Source organism: Arachis hypogaea, chromosome 17 (assembly GCF_003086295.3).
Source record: "Arachis hypogaea cultivar Tifrunner chromosome 17, arahy.Tifrunner.gnm2.J5K5, whole genome shotgun sequence".
Lineage (NCBI taxonomy): Eukaryota > Viridiplantae > Streptophyta > Magnoliopsida > Fabales > Fabaceae > Arachis > Arachis hypogaea.
In genome coordinates, this window is record NC_092052.1 from 123473695 (window position 1) to 123493765 (window position 20071).

The following is a 20071-nucleotide window of genomic DNA, read 5'->3' on the forward strand; positions in this document are numbered from 1 at the left end:
TATATATATATATATATATATATATATATATATATATATATATATATATATATATATATGCTGTATGTATTAGAATTAAAAGTCACGTAAATCAAGAGTCACGTAGCTTTTGAACAGATGTAACCTTTGGTTATTGAATGGTTACATAATGAAAAGATATGACTTTTTGATTATTTCTTGAATAGGTACAAAGTACCGTTAATACTTAACATACACTAACAAGCATTCATAAAATATATATATATGTAGGTACACAACCATTAGAGAAAGAGTTAAACCATAAACGGTAATTATTTAATTGTTTATATTTAATATTAATATATTAATTTGTAAATACTCTTCAATTCCCCACTATTTACAAAATTTAAATATTATACAAGTATATGCATAAAGAATGTATCACTAAAATTAAACATTCTTTTAGTGTAAATTTTAAAGTTCTAACGAAGTTATAGGTGTTTAATTGATTAAACATATACTCCATATGCTAGTACCAAAAATCACACACATTACTTACACCCTCCAAGTTCAAGAGTTTATAATTTTAAGCACTTATATGGCCTTGTGCTCATCCTGGTTTCATGAATATTTACGAGAATAAAACCTCTAAAATTCTCGATTAGAGCGACACCACTCCTATATTCATATAGGTGGAATCTTTTGATAAATAATATTATCATTCCATTAAGAGTTTTAACTCACCCTCCTAATTTATTGTAAATAGCACTAAATCCTATACCTTAGTGCTCCAATTGCTAAATAACTTGTTGTCACCCATTAAACCTTGAAACTAGTGGTCTACTAGAATAAGGTTGGGTTCCCATCATTTAGCAATAATAGGTTTTAATCTCATTTTAACAGTAGTCTCTTTGATTTTATCCCTTGACAAACCTTTAGTCAAAGGGTCTGCTAAATTTTCTTGAGATCTTACATAAGTGATGGTAATTACACCATCATCTATTAAATGCCTCACAAATTCATGTCTCAAACTTATATGTCTAGACTTTCCATTATAAACCTTATTATATGCTCGAGACATGGTTGATTCACTATCACAGAAGATTGAAATGGCTGTCGTCTGCTGTGGCCACAGCTTTATATCATATAACAAATTTCTTAACCATTTCGCTTCTTTACCTGCGGCTGATAAAGCTACAAACTCAGCCTCCATAGTAAAATGTGTAATACATGTTTGTTTCTTTGAGGTCCAACTTATTGCTCCACCACCTATGGTGAAAATCCATCCTGAAGTGGATTTGTTATCACTAAGATTTGTAATCCAACTTGCGTCGGAATAACCTTCTAAACCTGCGGGATAATCACTATAATGTAATCCCAAGTTTATGGTTTTCTTGAGATAACCAAGAACTCTTGTTATAACTTTCCAATGTTGATTGCTAGGCTTTCCTGTAAACCTTGATAATTTGTACACAGCAAATGCTATATCAGGTCTAGTACAATGCATTGCATACATTAAACTTCCTATAGCACTAGCATATTCTAATTGTGCTATAGGTTTTCCCATGTTTCCTTCTAATTTAAGATTAGGATCATACGGCGTATTGGATTCTTTAATTGTGAGATGATCAAACTTTTCCAATACCTTTTTAATATAATGAGATTAACTTAAAGTAAAGCCAACTTCATTCTTATGCACCTTTATGCCTAATATTGTATCAACTTCATTCAAATCATTCATCTTGAATTTAGAAGTTAGATACTCCTTCGTTATACGAATTCCTTCTAAATTTGTTCCGATGATTAACATATCATCAACATATAAACAAATAATTACTCCATAATCTTTAGTAAATTTTGAGTAAATACATTTATCCGCACTATTATGTGAGAAGCCATTTGATAACACCACTGAATCAAACTTCTCATGCCATTGTTTAGGCGCTTGTTTTAGACCATACAAAGACTTAATTAATTTGCAAACTTTCTTTTCATTTCCGGGTAGCACATAGCCTTCCGGTTGCTCCATATAAATTTCTTCATTAAGATCTCAATTTAGAAAAGCCGTTTTAACATTCATTTGATGTATATGAAGCTTATGTATGGATGCTAATGCTATAAGAGCCCTAATAGAAGTCATTCTTGCCACAGGTGCGTAGGTATCAAAATAGTCTAGACCTTCTTGTTGTCTAAACCCCTTGGCCACTAACCTTGCTTTAAAGGTTTGTAATGAACCATCAGTATTATACTTTTTTTTTAAATACCCACTTACATCCTATAGGCTTTGATCCTGGAGGCAAATCAACCAAGACCCAAGTATTGTTAGATAATATTGAGTCCATTTCATCATTTATTGCTTCTTTCCAAAAAGCAGAATCCCTTGAAGCCATAGCCTCTTTGAATGTTTGAGGATCACCCTCTATGTTCATAACAATAGGAATCTTGTTTGTTACAGAATTCCTAGTTCCTTCAACCAAAAAGGTGATAGCCTGAGAAGAAATAAAATCTGGACCCAAGTCCTTTTCTTTTCTTACTCTCAAGCTCTTCCTTGGTTCAATAAATTCTTTGTCGCTTAGACGTTTATTATTTTGATTATTTATTTCGTGTGAAATATTAGTATCATTTTGGGGATACTCTGAATTAGAAGTTGAATCATTGATAAATTTATTTTCAATAAATTCTACTTCTCTTGATTCAACAACTACATTAGACACTAAGTCTAATATTCTATATGCTTTAGAATTTTGAGCATATCCTATAAAAGTGCCTTTTATGGCTCTTGGCCCCAATTTGGTTCTCTTTTGATCAGGAACTCGATAAAAAGCCAAACACCCCCATACTTTAAGAAAATTTAAATTAGGTTTCTTTCCTTTCCAAATTTCATAAGGAGAAACCTTTCTATGTCTTGATGGTATCCTATTATGGATATGACATGATGTCAATAATGCTTCACCCCACAAATTGTAAGGCAATTTTGCATTTAGTAACATTGAATTAACCATATCCACTAAGGTACGGTTTTTTTTTCTTTCCGCCAAACCATTTTGTTGCGGAGTATATGGAGCGGAAGATTCATGCACAATACCATGTAATTCACAAAGTGATCAAATTCATTAGAAAAATATTCTCCACCTCGATCACTACGAAGAACTTTTATTTTCTTATCATGCATATTTTCTACTTCCATTTTATATTTCTTAAACATTTCAAAAGCTTCATCTTTATTTCTAAGCAAATACACATAAGTAAATCTAGAACAATCATCAATGAAGGTTATAAAGTATCTTTTTCCTCCTCTAGTAATATTGCCATTTAGCTCACAAATATCACTATGAATCAATTCTAATAAATGTGTATTTCTTTCAACCTTAGGAAAAGGTTTCTTAGTAATTTTAGATTGTATGCAAATATCACATTTCTTATTAAAGTCCTTGTTACTAAGATCAATATAGTTATTCTTTTGCATATATTAAATTGATTTGTAATTTAAGTGTGCTAATCTACTATGCCATAAATCACAAGAATCAACAACATACAAGGAAACATTCACTTTATTAATACTAAGTTTAAACATGCCTTCAGTATAATATCCTTTTCCTATGAATACATCATTCTTAAGCAAGATCACTTTATCGGATTCCATTACAACTTTGAATCCTTTCTTACACAAGAGACTAACAGAAACTAAATTTTTTTCTCAAATCTGGAACATGAATTACATTTATTAAACTTAATTTCTTTCCAGATGTAAAATTTAATTCCACACTTCCTTGACCACAAACTTTGGCTGAGTTGTCATTGCCCATCAAGACTTCTCTATTGTTCACTTCTTCATATGTTTTGAATTGGTTGCGATCATTGCAAACGTGAACAGTAGCCCCAGAATCTAACCACCACTCAAGTGATTTTCCTTGTATTGCTATGTTGACTTCTGTAACCATGCCAATATGCATGTTTTGTACTTTTTCTACAACCATAGCAATTAGATCCTTCTCTTCCACTAAGTTGGTCTTTGGTGCTTCCCTTTTCAGAAGTCTACATTCTTTGATATAATGTCCTTTCTTGTGACAATGATAACACTCTCTTTGTCTCTTCTTATCTTGCTTTGAATCTTTTGAGAACTTTCTTTTCTTCTTATTGGTGTTGTTTTCACCAATATGATTCACTTTAGAACTTTGAGAAAGATACACAGCATCACGTTTTCGAGTTTCCTCCTCTATACGTATATGCCTTAGTAATTTCTCAATTGTGAAGTCCTCACCAAGATGTAAAAGTTTCTTCCTATAACCATTCCAAGATGAAGGCAATTTTAAAATAATTGCTCCAACTTGTAATGATTCAGGGATCACCACTTGTAGATCACGAAGTCTACTTACAAGGATTTGTAATTCATGAATTTGATCCATGACAGGCATAGTATCATTCATAATAAATTCAAAATATTTCATCATAATAAACTTATCTGTTCCTTGTCGTTCGGTATTGTACTTTTCTTCTAAAGATTTTCAAATCTCTAATGGTGATTGAATTGACATGTAGAGATCATAGAGTCGGTCGGATAAAGTATTGAGAATATGACCTCGACATGCAAAAGTATCTTCATCACGTTTCTTTTTCAATTGAACAATCTTTTCTTTCTCTTCCGGTGTGGAATTTTCAGCGGCATCGGCAATTGGTGTAGTCTTTGAGTCAATCACATATGCAAGATTGAGAACTGAAAGAAGAAACATCATCTTGTCTTTCCAACGGTTGAAGTTCGTTCCATCAAAGCGATCTAATTTGACAAACTCTTGATTCATGACCTTGAACATAGTGTTTTGATCTTGTGCCATCTTCAAGAAATATCTCTCTAAAATTGTTGTGGTTATGGTATGAGAAGATGACAAAATCTTATATTTGTGTTATGGTTTCAAGGCACGATTAGATCGCTTTCTTTAAAGAGATATTTGTCCCCACACTTAGTTGCTATAGGGTTGATGACAATACTCTCCCAGGATACAATGAAACCAATGAATTTCTTAGTTAGCAATAATAAGAAATTCTTAACTCTCTTGAACAAAGAAAACTCTCAATAGTTAAAATCACATGTACACTTAGTACTTGTTATTTTCCCTTTTGTTACACACACCATTAAATAGTGGGTAATTCATATATATATGCTGTATGTATTAGAATCAAAAGTCACGTAAATCAAGAGTCACGTAGCTTTTGAACAGATGTAACCTTTGATTATTGAATGGTTACATAATGAAAAGATATGACTTTTTTATTATTTCTTGAATAGGTACAAAGTACCGTTAACACTTAACATACACTAACAAGCATTCATAAAATATATATATGTAGATACACAACCATTAGAAAAAGAGTTAAACCATAAACGGTAATTATTTAACCGTTTATATTTAATATTAATATATTAATTTGTAAATACTCTTCAGTGATGAGACATTTACTAATGAACACTCGAACAACTGGGTAGAAGTCGCAAGCTTTCAATACCCTTTTAACATACTCCCATTTCTCTCCTTTGAAGAAACAAGCAATGTCCAAGAAAGTTTTCTTGTCAAGTTCATACAAGCTATCGTAGCTTCTTTCAAGTACTCCTTGAATACTTGGATCAATTCTATACTTGTCCAATTCATCTTCCCAACTATCCACACTTGTAAAACCCCCTAAATGGGAGCCTATTACTTCTAAAGCAGTGGAAAGCCCTTTGCATAACTTATTGCATTTCTTGAAACATTTTTAAAGTTCTCTGCAGGCTCCTTGCTGTTGAAAGCATGCCAAGAAAAGAGTTCCAAGGAATCATCATCATTTAGCTCCTCCATCTTGTATTTCTTGGTGACAACATCACCCATCACATGCTTGTCTATCACATCAGTATCCCTTGTTGTTACAATGATTTTGCTGCCTGAACCAAACCAATCATGCCCTCCAGCCAGTGATTCTAGTTGCGTTATTGAATTAACATCATCAAGAACTAGAAGTACTCTTTTGTGGTGAAGCCTTCGTTTGATTTCAGATCCTCCCTTAAATTCACTTCCAAACTCAGTTATTGTCTCCTCACCCATGTCATCTAAAAGTGACTTTTGCAGACTTTCTAAACTTTCACGACTTTCAGATTTTTCTCTGACATTAGCAAGAAAGCATGAAGCTTCGAACTGCCGCTTGATCTTGTCGAATAGACATTTGGCCAATGTGGTTTTGCCTATTCCACCAGGTCCATAAATTCCCAACATGCAAACATTTTCATTAGATTCAATATCTAGCCGTGATTTTACTTCTTCACAGCGAGTATCCAATCCAACTACATGATCAGTTGGTTCAGGCAACGGTAATCTGCCGGCAGTGTCTCTAACAATAACCTTGATAAACTCCGGTTCTCAACATGATGTTTTTTCATACTTTATTTACTTATAGCAATGTTGCACCATATATACGATAAATTCTGCCCAATTTCCTCTCTGACAAGGATTTATCATCTTTTATAACATGTTTTATGATTATGGGAGAAATTTGATTGAATCATCATAGTTAATATTAGAAGTAGTGTCTAATTTGATTCCTAAAATTTTCAGTGCGCATCAATGTTTTTTGAAGAAAGGAGCTCAACACACCTAGGTGGAGCAACAAAAAATACAAAAAAAACTAATCAGAAAAACAAAAAAATAGAAACAAAAATCAATCCAAGATTATTCTATTAACAACCATTAGGATCAACTCTATTCCACTCGTAATAGTTCGTACGAGACCTATTAATAAATTAAATCTCTTTTGACCCCTTAAATTAAAAAATATAAATTCATATTCATCCTAAATTGCCATTTAAATTTTAAATTGTATTGATATATATTATTAAGTGTTAGTTTAGCATTCCAACTATATATTAACGGGAATAAAATTTGAATCTGGCCCAAATTAATGTCTAAAATTAATTTAGAATACTCTATTTTTAACCAAAAACTACAAGCGTAATTACAATTACAAGCCACCACCTGGATTGAGCGTCGTATCTATGAGTCTTAAGTGCTGCTATAGAGTATAGATATTATCAATATCTCAAAATATATTAATTATTAAACATAACATAGCTGATATTTTTATCAAATGATCTTCTCTACAACAAAATATGACCGAACTGAATTATGAGTTTCGTTTTTAAAAAATGAAAAAAAAACTACTAGCAATAATTAGTTAATATAATATTACTGATGAATTTTAAAGTATCAATAATGATAATCTGTTAAATTACACATGAAGTTTGTACTCTATTTATTATCCACAAAAATAATTTCCTTTAAAGTTTGTTCAGAACAAAAATTTAATCATAGTTGTGCTGTTTCATATATATATATATAGGATAAAAGATTAATTGACTTATATATATGTATATATATTCATTACCTACTTTTATTAAAATATTATAATTTAATTAATAATTATCATTTTAACTATTTTATTTAATTATTAAATAAAATAAATATATTTTTTTGGTGACTACATAAAATAAATATATAAAATAACAAAAATTACCCTTAGAGTTAGTAATAAGTAATAACAACAATTTTTTGGTAGATTAGTAACAACAATTATCAAATATATAAGCAATCCACAAAAAAAAAAAAGAGTAAGTAATAAGTAAAATCTTAAACATGATACTTTTAATAGGAACTAGGTATGAAGATATATCTACAAGGTTTAAAAAAAAAGTACACTATAACTAATATCGCAATAAAATTATTTAAGAGAAAGTATAGAAAGTATAGGGAGTCAATGGAGTATATGTACAATGTGTACAATGGGATTTAGGGATGTTCAATTCAGTAGGATATCAGATGTGTTAAGTCTAAGTTGATTTTGAGTTTATAAATGATGACAAACATTCAATTTGGGTTGAAAAGCCCAATATGATTTAATGTGTGTTTTATTGTGGCAGGCCCATTAATTAGTTTTTCACAGCCCAAGGCTAGCATATACTTCAGCCATGTAAAAGAGCCAATGCTCCTCATAGCACCGTTCAGCAATTGAATGAATATGTTTTGCCAAATGTTATAAGGAGACAACTGTATCATGCAAGGACAGGTGTGGCTCTGTAAAAACAAGAAAGGACACTAGGACACCTACCACTCCAAGAAAAACAGTAAAGCAAATTTCAGAAATGGGAGAACAATACACAAACTTGCAAAGGAGCAGAGTTAGTGGTGCAACTCCTTGGACAACAAAGGAAATGGAGCAAAATGAAAAAGAAGAGCATGCCAAGGAAGAAAGAATAACAAAGGACAGCAGAGGTAGTGGTCGAGCTCCTCGGATAGCAGAGGTAGTGGAGCAGGATGAAGAAAGGACTGCATACCAGCAAGGACAGCTCCAACGAGCAGCTGGTACAAGGAAATGGAAGAGGCAAAAATGAAGGTAAGCTGAAGATATATAAGAAGCCTCAATCCATCACTTCAAAGCAAGAAAAAGAGAGCACACACTCAGAGCACCATCTTTAACACAGAGCTGGAATCTTTTTCTTCTACTCAAGCTTAATTTTTGATCTTTTTGTTATGGCTATCTTGTGTCATTTTCTGTTTTGAGAAAAGGCTAATCTTGTGAGGTTGAAAAGCCAATGAGTGAAAAGACAAGAGTGATGCAAAAGAGCCACTGATTTCTGATGTAATTTTAGTTTTTGAACTAGGATTAGTTCCCCTTACCAAGTTGGGTTAGCACTTGGGGAAATTGAATCTGTTTGATTCCCCTTCCAAGTTGGGACAGCATTATGAGAAGCTAAGCTTTGGTGATGAAAGCTTAGGGGGTAGATACTAGTTGAATTAGGGAGAAATTCAATAGTATTGGTGCATGTAATCAGTGAATGATTAGTGAAAATTCCACCATGGTTTGTGGTGGAAACTGGACGTAGGATTCATTGCACAAAGAATCCGAACCAGGATACATGTTGGTCTTCATCTTCTCTTCCCTACTCTTTACTTGTTCTGCGTATGAGATAATTTCAAATAATCTCCTGCAACTCGAGCTACTGATTAAACAGAGTTTGAAACTTTAAGTTTTAAGCCAACTTGATTCCACCCCCCTTCTCAAGTTCAACTAGAACCATCAATTGGTATCCAGAGCAAGGTCTCAAGGAGTTAAGCTTCACAGCTTAGAGCAAAGATCCATGGCCAACAACATGAGTCCTAACATCGTGGCTTTCACTCTCACTGAAGGGCAGTCTAATAATAGACCTCCCTACTTCAATGGCAGCAACTACTCTTACTGGAAAGAAAGAATGAGAATCTTCGTGCAGTCAATCGACTACAACATCTGGAAGATCATTCTCAACGGACCAGACCTTCCTACTAAACAGAACGCTGATGGAGAAGTTGTGGCAAAGGAAGACAGCGAATGGACAGATGAAGAAAAGAAGAAAGTTGAACTCAATGCCAAGGCAATCAACCTGATGCACTGCGCAATCAGTTTTGAAGAGTTCAGAAAAGTGTCAAGGTGCAAAACGGAGAAAGAAATATGGGACAAGCTCAGACTCACTCATGAAGGCACTAAGCAAGTGAAGGAAACCAGAATTGACATGCTGATGAAGGAGTATGAAATGTTTAGTATGAAGAAGGATGAGAGCATCGATCAAATGTTTGAAAGGTTCTCAATAATCATCAACAATCTGGACGCATGGGAAGGAACTACTCTGAAGAAACTCTAGTAAGAAAGATTCTGAGAAGTCTTACTAAGAAATGGGAAGTAAAAAGCACAGCCATTTTCGAAAGGAATGATTTGATCAAAATCACTTATGATGAGCTAAGAGGCAAGCTGCTGGCCTATGAAACCACTCACATGTCTCAAGATAAAGATGACAAAAAGAAAAGTATAGCATTAAAATCAAGAATGACAGCCCAAGGAGAAGAATCTGATGACAGTTTCTCAGATGAAGAAATGGTACTCTTTGCAAGAAAAATGAGAAGACTACTGAGATACAAAAGCAAAGGCAAAGGAAGCTCTTCATCCAAAGACGTCAAGAAAGATCAAGTCAAGTTCACATGCCATCACTGCAAGGAACCTGGTCACTTCAAGTCAGACTGCCCTCAACTTAAGAAAGGCGAAAAATTCAAGAAAGACAAAAAGAAGGTGATGATGGCAACATGGGAGGACTTGGAGAACGACACTAGCTCAGAGAACTCAGATCAAGAAGCTCAACTATGTCTGATGGCAGATCATAATGATGAAGATGAGGTAGATCTCTCTGACTTATCCATTGATGAACTACACTACATTATCAAAGACATTTCTGTAAACTCTAAGAAACTCTTGGATAAGTATGCTAAATGTAAGAAAGAAAATGAGGCATTGAGGACAGAAAATGATCTTCTTTTGAAAAAGGTTAAGGCTAATGAAATTGGTAATGAAAAGTTTTTAAAAGAAGAAAATAGTGCTTTACGAGCTGAATTAGAGAATTCAAACTCAAGCATGAAGTTACTGCTTCCACTGATTTGATTTCTGAAAACAAAAAGCTGAATGAACAAATAAAAAATTTGAATAAAGACTTAGCAAAGTTTGTTCAAGGTTCTCAAAATCTGAACAAACTGATTGCTTGTCAAAGGTTTGAGTCTGAAAAATCTGGACTTTGATTCAAAGAGGAAAATAAATCTGTTTTCAAATCAAACTTTCAAAAATCTGAATCCTCCTCTTCCAAGTTTTTCAAACCAAAAGAATTCAGCAAACCTTAGAAATCAGTGGGCAAGAATCATTGCTACAAGTGCAATAGAAATGGTCACAATCCTCCTCAATGTTTCATCTTTCTTAAGTCTTTTGGTAATGATAGTAAATTATATAAAGTTGTTCATGATTTTAATGCTCTTGGGCAACCAAGAAGATTTCACATCAAAGGATCCAAATGGATTTGGATACCTAAGGTTAGTTGAAGAACATGCAAGTTTGCCTTACATCCAAGAAGAAAATGGACATGTGGTATCTTGATAGTGGATGCTCAAGGCATATGACCGGAAGGGATACTTTCTTTATTAAACTCAACAAGTATGATGGAGGATTTGTCACTTTTGGAGATAATGGTAAAGGTAAAATAATTGCCATTGGTAAGGTTGGCAAAGATTTTTCAACTTGCATTGATAGTGTCTTTTTAGTTGATGGGTTAAAGCATAATCTATTGAGCATAAGTCAATTGTGTGACCTTGAATATGCTGTAACCTTTAGAAAATCTGATTGTAGAGTCATAAATGAGAAAACATGGGCTGTTTTATTTGTTGCCAAAAGAAGTGAAAATGTTTACGGTATCACTCTAGATGATCTAAAGTTCAAAATGTAACTTGTTTCTCTTCAATGGAATCTGAAAAATGGATGTGGCATAAGAGGTTAGGACATGCTAGCATGTTCCAAATCTCTAAGCATGTAAAGAGAGGCTTAGTTAGAGGTCTTCCTAATATAAAATTTGATAAGGACATCATTTGTGATGCTTGTCAAATGGGAAAACAAATAAAAACCTCTTTCAAACCCAAGGAAGATGTCTCTACTAAGAAACCATTGGAGTTGTTGCATCTTGATCTGTTTTGACCAACTAGGACTCAAAGTCTTGGAGGAAAGAGTTATGGCATGGTAATTGTGGATGACTATACTAGATTTGGCTGGGTGTTCTTTCCTGCTCATAAACATGAGGCCGTTTCTGTTTTTGATAAATTCAGCAAAAAGATTCAAAATGAAAAAGGTTTAAAAATTGTTTCAATTAGAAGTGATCATGGTAAAGAATTTGAAAATCAATACTTTGAATTTTTTTGTGATGAACAAGGCATATCAGATAACTTCTCTTGTCCAAGAACACCTCAATAAAATGGTGTTGTAGAAAGAAGAAATAGAAGTTTACAAGAAATGGCTAGAGCTATGTTATGTGAATATGAAATTTCCAAGTTCTTATGGGCTGAAGTTGTGAATACAGCCTGTTATGTTTTAAATAGAACCATCATTAGGAAGTTTTTGAAGAAAACCCCATATAAACTTTGGAAAGGGTATCCTCCCAATCTTAGTTATTTTCATGTGTTTGGATGCAAGTGTTTCATTCTGAATATCAAAGAAAATTTAGGAAAATTTGATCCTAAAACACATGAAGGCATTTTTCTGGGTTATTCCACAAATAGCAAGGCCTATAGAGTTTATAACAAGAACTCCAAAACTGTTGAGGAAACCATGCATGTCACATTCTGTGAGTCTAACAATGTTCCCAGTGTTTGAATTGATGATAGTCCAGGTTTTGAAGCTGAATTACCAAAGAACTCTGAACCAGTTCCACAAAATCCAAGTTCTCATGAAGTTGCACCTGTTAGCTGCGAAAATTCCAATTATGCAGGAGACAATTTGGAATTATCTCCTATCGCAGCTGAAAACACTGATGCAGAGGCCATTGTTAATCAAGAGGAACTTGAATCTTCAACTCAAATCAGAAGGCCTAGGGAATGGAAGTTTCTGAAAAATTATCCTGAGAAATTTATAATTGGTGATCCCTCCAAAAGCATTTCAACAAGGTCATCTTTGAAAAGAGCTGAATCCAACAACTTAGCTCTTTTATCAAAGATTGAACCTCAAAACATCCAAGAAGCTCTTGCTGATCCATCTTGGGTGTTAGTTATGGAGGAGGAATTGCAGCAATTTGAGAAAAATCAAGTCTGGTCATTGGTGCCTCGCCCAAACGGAAAGAAAGTCACTGGCACTAAATGAATTTTCAGAAACAAACTGGGTGAAGATGGATCCATAGTCCGAAATAAAGCTAGATTGGTTGCTCAAGGATATGATCAAGAGGAAGGGATTGATTTCGATGAATCCTTTGTACCTATAGCCCGAATGGAAGCCATCAGATTGCTCCTTGCATATGCTGCTCATTGCGGCTTCAAGCTATTTCAAATGGACGTAAAGTGTGCTTTCCTCAATGGCATAATAGATAGAGAGGTCTATGTGGCTCAACCACCTGGGTTTGAAAACAAATCGTTTCCTAACCATGTTTTCAAACTAGCTAAAGCCTTATATGGTTTAAGACAAGCTCCTAGAGCTTGGTATGAGAGGCTTAGCTCATTTTTATTGAAAAAAACAACTTTCAAAGAGGAGCCGCTGACACCACTTTATTTATTAGGAACTGTCATGATCATTTTATTCTTGTGGAAGTTTATGTTGATGATATTATATTTGGTTCGGCTAATGAGGATTTGTGTGCAGATTTTGCTAAGCTTATGACCAATGAATTTGATATGAGCATGATGGGAGAGCTCAACTTCTTTCTAGGCTTGCAAATAAAACAAACTGCTGAAGGCATATTCATCCATCAAGAAAAATATGCTAAGGAACTTGTCAAGAAATTTGGGCTGGACTGTGCTAAGCCAATGGGAACCCCCATGCATCCTAATATCAAGCTTGATAAGGATGAACATGGTAGAGATGTTGATAAGACACGCTATAGAGGGATGATTGGATCTTTGATGTATCTAACCTCCTCAAAGCCTGATATCATCCAAAGTGTTGGAGTTTGCTCAAGGTTTCAATCAAAGCCTAAGGAGTCCCATCTCTCAGCTGTCAAGAGGATCATCCGATATGTGCTTGGTACCACTGATTATGGCTTATGGTTTCCTAAGACTGATTCATTTCAATTAGTAGGTTTCTGTGATGCAGATTTTGTTGGGACAGGATTGATAGAAGAAGCACAAGTGGCATGTGCTGCTTTCTTGGAAAATCTCTCATTGTTTGGTCTAGTAAGAAACAGGCTATAGTGGCACTTTCAACAGCCGAAGCTGAGTATATTGCAGCCTCCTCTTGTTGTTCTCAATTATTATGGCTGAAAACTCAACTAGCTGACTATAAACTGAATGTCTCTAATATTCCATTATTTTGTGATAACATGAGTGCTATTAATATTTCGAAAAACCCTGTTTTGCACTCAAGAACAAAGCACATTGAAGTTCGATTTCATTCTATAAGAAAACATGTGCAAAATAGAAATTTAGATATTCACTTTGTTAACTCTGAAGGTCAGCTAGCAGATATTTTCACCAAACTATTGATAGAGGAGAGGTTCTGCAAGTTACGAACTAAACTGGGAATTCTTGCTTCATCATTGTTTTCTTAATGATTCTGATCATGAGATCTTTTATGTTTTGTCTCATAAATCGCGGTGAGATTTTTTTGGCAGATGATGAGTAAACTTCATTAAGTCACTATGAAGCTACTGGATTCAAATCTGACCATAATGAATGATGGACCTCAAGGTGCTGGAGCAGTTCACGATAAATGGGCTTTCTTTACTGAATCCATTGGGCCCATTTCATTGTTGCTTTTTCATTTTTTGGCAGTAAGTATTTCACTCATTTTGGGCCTCATTTAAATTTATTTTCAAATTCATTTTTGTTTTCTTTTGTTCCTTTTATTTTAAACGTACGAGGGTTACAGCTGTAACTTTTAATACTTTTTCAAATATTGTATTTTTATCCTCTTTCCAAGGCTCAACCTTTCCACTCCTCCAGGCTTATATTAACTCCCCACTACATGCATCCATTCACACTGCTCTCTCCACTCTTTCATCTTCTCCAAACCAGTGCTCTATAACTATGGCACGAAAGAAAAGAGCTGCCCGCAGAGGCTCCCATAGTGGCACCCACCGTTCTGATCACACACACTCTTCTCCCTCACAATCACCTATTCATTCTTCACCTCCATCACCACCAAACCCTTCTCCTGACATGGCTCACACTAAGACCACTGCTCGCTGCCCTGGCATTGCTCCTTGCCCTTTTCCTCCTCCTCCGCCAAATACCTCTCAGCCTAGTTCATCCAAACCTAGTTCCTCCAGAGAAAAGAGGCCTCTTCACGAAGACGAAGAGAATCCCCCCACTCAGACTCGTCATACTCGCGGTACAGTCATTGACTTTCATCTTCGTCCTGTTGCTGAACCTAGACTCTCCAATCCTATTGATTACAAGTCCTTTTATGCTGATTTTCCTTATGAGTCTTATGATCGTCGCCGTTTTCAATCTCTCATGAGCTACCTGTTTTTCTGCAAAGATGTTTACAAGCGTACTCTCTGTCCCTCTAAGCTTGTCAATCTAGACAAACTCCATAGGAAAGGTTTGAACTTTACCCCATTGTTTGCATGTCAAGGTTGGACACCCATCCTGTCCATCAAAGAGAAAATTTACGCTGATTTGGTAAAACAGTTCTATAGCAACATGTCCTACAAAGAAGGGAGAATCGCTTCTTTTGTTAAAGGCAAAGTGATCATTCTTGACAAATATCACCTAGGCAAAGCCTTAGACCGAGGACCTGATGTCTACACCTCTGGTAAGTGGGACGAAACGCTCAATGTCTCTTACTTTGATGCCCTAAGCACTGTCTGCATCAATATCCCTCTCCTTGAAGGTAACACTCCTACTCATAAGTCTCTTGGTCCAGTCCGTGCCCAGCTGCATCGGATTGTAAATCACATCATTTTACCTCAGAGCAGCTCTTTTCAACGTGTCTCATTTTGTGACACACTGGTTTTGTATGCACTGCTTTCAAAAATTTCCATTTCTTTTGCTTACTTGCTTGTGAGACATATGTATGCTTGTGTTAGTACCAAAAATGCGTTACCCTATGGCATGCTTCTTACAAAAATTTTTCAATATTACAATGTTAATTTTGGGGCTGAAATTGCAAAAGATTGTAACTCATATATCAAAGGGGGTGGTGCAGTAAAGAAAACAGCTCCCAGGCATCACCGAACTGATGACAGCACTGATGTTTTCTCTGTTGATGAGGATCCTCTGATTCTCCCTTCCACCTCCACTACGATCAAGGTCATGACCCGCATTCTGAAGAATGTGCTTGAAGAATTCATCAATCTGATAGACCTTCTTCTCACTCATGGTGCCGAGCGCAAAAGGAACCATGTTTTGGAGGAAAATGCTCTCAAGAAGACCAAGGGAAGGATTCGGATTCTGAGGGACTTTGTGGAGGATGTCGACATTGGCCTCACCACTTCTGACAATGAAGGGGAGGATGATGGAACCTCCGATGAATCCAACTCTGATGCCTAGCTCATTTTATCTCATCTGTGATTATGACTTAGTTTACTTTTGGACTTGTTTATTTTTTTGGATGACTGTAAAGACCTTAATTACTCTGCTACTTATACTCTATGCACCAGCCACTAACAAATTTTGTGCAGGTTTTTCCTTTCCTCCCTTGATGACAAAAGGGGGAGAAAAGAAAGGGAATTTTAGCTTTGGCTTAAGGGTTAATAGTGATAGTTAAGAACAATGATGCTTTGTGGTGCTATAATTAAGTTAATTTGTCCTGTGATGCGATCATGCCTAGTGTTAGTTGCTTTGTGTCATTATTACTGTGATATATTGCTTGAAAATATTAGTCTTGGCCATTTTTAAGCTTTGTCTAGGTAAAGATGTAAGCCATGATCAAGGGGGAGCAATGCTAACATTGAGGGGGAGCAACTCGCAATCCAAATATCATCAAAGGGAAGTGTTCTTAACTCTTTCAAATTAGTCTTTAATTTCCCTATTTTATCATGTTTGTCATCAAGGGGGAGATTGTTAAGTCTAAGTTTATTTTGGGTTTATAAATGATGACAAACATTCAATTTGGGTTGAAAAGCCTAATATGGTTTAATGTGCGTTTCATTGTGGCAGGCCCATTAATTAGTTTTTCACAGCCCAAGGCTAGCATATACTTCAGCCATGTAAAAGAGTCAATGCTCCTGCGGATACAAAAAAAATTACATTAACCAAATTTGCCCGATGTAGAGGCAATCAAGAACGTTGCATAAGTAAATATATAACCTATAGAAAAGTGGGCTAATCCAACCAATCTGCTTGCACAATGGAAAGAGCCACTGGTTTATCTCTCCAGCGAATCAAATTAGCCAAAGGTGTGCGTTCATGAGCCCATGCTAAAGTTTCAATCAATTCCTGCCAATATCCGCGCCAGGAGATTAAGAACATAAATCCAGTAGCCCAAACAAGATGTCCAAATAAGAACATCCATGCCCAGATAGCACCGTTCAGCAATTGAATGAATATGTTTTGCCAAATGTTATAAGGAGACAGCTGTATCATGCAAGGACAGGTGTGGCTCTGTAAAAGCAAGAAAGGACACTAGGACACCCACCACTCCAAGGACAACAGTAAAGCAAATTTCAAAAATGGGAGAACAATACACAAACTTGCAAAGGAGCAGAGGTAGTAGTGCAACTCTTTGGACAGCAAAGGAAATGGAGCAAAATGAAAAAGAAGAGCATGCCAAGGAAGAAAGAATAACAAAGGACAACAGAGGTAGTAGTCGAGCACCTTGGATAGCAGAGGTAGTGGAGCAGGATGAAGAAAGGACTGCATGCCAGCAGGGACAACTCCAACGAGCAGCTGGTACAAGGAAATGGAAGAGGCAAAAATGAAAGCAAGCTGAAGATATATAAGAAGCCTCAATCCATTACTTCAAAGCAAGAAAAAGAGAGCACACACTCAGAGCACCATCTCTAACACAGAGCTGGAATCTTTTTCTTCTACTCAAGCTTAATTTCTGATCTTTTTGTTATGGCTATCTTGTGTCATTTTCTGTTTTGAGAAAAGGCTAATCTTGTGAGGTTGAAAAGCCAATGAGTGAAAAGGCAAGAGTGATGCAAAAAAGTCACTGATTTCTGATGTAATTTTGGTTTTTGAACTAGGATTAGTTTTCCTTACCAAGTTGGGTTAGCACTTGGGGAGATTGAATCTGTTTGATTCCCCTTCCAAGTTGGGACAGCACTATGGGAAGCTAAGCTTTGGTGATGAAAGCTTAGGGGGTAGATACTAGTTGAATTAGGGAGAAATTCAATAGTATTGGTGCATGTAATCCGTGAATGATTAGTGAAAATTCCACCATGGTTTGTGGTGGAGACTGGACGTAGGATTCATTGCACAAAGAATCCGAACCAGGATACATGCTGGTCTTCATCTTCTCTTCCCTACTCTTTACTTGTTCTGCGTATGAGATAATTTCAAATAATCTCCTGCAACTCGAGCTACTGATTAAACAAAGTTTGAAACTTTAAGTTTTAAGCCAATTTGATTCAACCCCCCTTCTCAAGTTCAACTAGAACCATCAAGATGTTTATTATCCTGGTATTCGGATGGTTATTCTGGATAATATGGGTGTATTGTATTTGAGAAATTAGTAGTATTTTACTCTGGATGTTCATTTTTTAACTCATATTGAGCCAAATAAACAGCTCATTGTACACATTGTACAGATACTCCATTAGCTTTCTAGCGAAAAACGTAATTAAATGTTAGTAAATATTCAAATTCATTTGGTGTTAAGACAGTGATATACTAATATATATAAAATTTTCGGTCTTGAAAACAAATTTGTTTTTTTTTTTTGTATATTTTCAAAAATAAAAACAAATATATTTGTCTGTCTACTATTTTTCTTCCATACAAAATTCAATTGAAATCTTAAGATCATTGGTGGTTTTCAATCTCGTAGTGTATATAAACTACTAAAATAGTACTAAAAAAATTAATATCGCAGATAAAAAATAATCTTAGAAAATATAAATAATAAATAAGTTTTTGAAAAATTAAAAAATGTGATAAAAATAATTATATATTAAATATTTATTTTTAAAAAAATTTAAATATTAAATTTTAATGTAATTTTTTGTAAATATTTTAGAAGAATAAAAATATTTTATTTTTAAAATTTGGTAATTTTATATTAAGTGAATTTTATTAAGAAAATTTTTACGGTAAATGACCAAGTTCTTTTAAAAAAGAAAAGATTTTAGAGATCAAATTTTACTTTAATTATTTGTTTGCACCTTTTAAATAATTATTCAAATATCGTTACCAAAATTTGGATCAAAACTAATAAGTCATTTGTTACATATAAAATTTTTTAAATTAAGACTTATTTGTTGTTTGTATTTTTAAAATTTATTTTTGTTAGCGGTATAAACTTTCGAATAACATTTTAATAGTTTAAGAATAATAATTATTTTGGTTCTTAAAAAATCAATTATCACTTTATATTATATTTTTTTATATTATAATTAATAAATTGAAAGTTAAAACTAATATGCAATAATTTAACTTATAGAGCAAATAAATTTCTGCACTTATTTTAAAGAAAAAATGAATGTAATGAACTTACATGTCCTCCGTGCAGTGCACCCATCCTAGCTTTTGTACTTTGGACAAAGCTAATCGCCATGCTTTGACCTTCTCAGGGTCTTCCCTCCTCTCATGTTTAGCCATGGCTGTCTCATAGGAACCCTTCTGATCCCATACATCTGAAGGATTCACTCTGTAAATAATTGGTAAAACCTGCTTCCCTTGCTTTTCGTGACAGTCAATGATCTTGACTAGCTCACGAAGGCACCATGTCGAAGATGCGTAGTTCTCACAAAGCACCACTATTGCTATTTCGCTATTTTCGATTGCCTTCATAATAAGAATAGGTTCCAGTTCATCCCCTACCCTCAGATTTTCATTATCTCTGAACGTGTCGATTCCATTTTGCCGCAAAGCACCATACAGATGATCCGTGAATCGGTAGTGCGTCCCTCCTCTAAAACTCAGGAATACATCATTTGCCGCCATCACAATTTCACACTAGTTTGGTACTGAGTTTGAGGAAGCTAACGTTATTAGGTTTTGCAATGGCAAAGCAAATGTTTGCAAGTATACTTGGTATTGGAATGAAACTTCGTACTACATACAATACCACCGGGTCTTCCAACAATTATTTAAAAAGACTTAACTAGGAAATAAAAGTCACCGGTTATTCATTGTTCTTCTTTTCTTATTAATAATTCGTAGTATATCACATGACACTTTTCAGACAGCTAAACCTATAGACTAGTTTAATAATAATCCACCAACCACCATCCCTGCTAGTGGAACAAAACAATACAGAAAAAATTTCAAGTGTGCCGATACAGTTTAATTTTGAGTGATTTTTAACCGTTAATTTTAATTGGTTAAAAATCACTGATGTATAAATATACTTCAAAGCTATATATATATATAACCACTGTCTTTATAAAATGACAATTATGTCTTTTGAAAATATTCTTCAATTAAATTATATTAGGTTCATTGGA

At 34.6% G+C, this 20071-nt stretch overlaps 2 protein-coding genes across 2 annotated transcripts; both read right to left on the reverse strand.

Annotated features, from left to right (window-relative positions):
• Nucleotides 1–350: 350 nt before the first annotated feature.
• Nucleotides 351–19745, reverse strand: LOC140181059 (toll/interleukin-1 receptor-like protein). Its single transcript, XM_072223522.1, has 2 exons — nt 19120–19745; nt 351–6578 (listed from the first exon to the last, which is right to left on the reverse strand). The coding sequence occupies exons 1-2, from the start codon at nt 19566–19568 to the stop codon at nt 6536–6538; spliced, it is 492 nt and encodes a 163-aa protein (XP_072079623.1). The 5' UTR covers nt 19569–19745; the 3' UTR covers nt 351–6535.
• On the reverse strand, nt 5655–6200 carry LOC114925661 (disease resistance-like protein DSC1). Its single transcript, XM_029294308.1, has one exon. The coding sequence runs from the start codon at nt 6198–6200 to the stop codon at nt 5655–5657; it is 546 nt and encodes a 181-aa protein (XP_029150141.1).
• Nucleotides 19746–20071: the final 326 nt, after the last annotated feature.

What these genes read in the sequence shown, in the direction of transcription:
- LOC114925661 (XM_029294308.1), bottom strand. Translation starts at nt 6,200, where the DNA reads ATGTTGGGAATTTATGGACCTGGTGGAATAGGCAAAACCACATTGGCC.
- LOC140181059 (XM_072223522.1), bottom strand. Translation starts at nt 19,568, where the DNA reads ATGGCGGCAAATGATGTATTCCTGAGTTTTAGAGGAGGGACGCACTAC. An exon ending in GTGCACTGCACGGAGGACAT is followed by an intron (nt 6,579 to 19,119) that starts GTAAGTTCATTA and finishes TGCTCCACCTAG; the next exon opens with GTGTGTTGAGCTCCTTTCTT.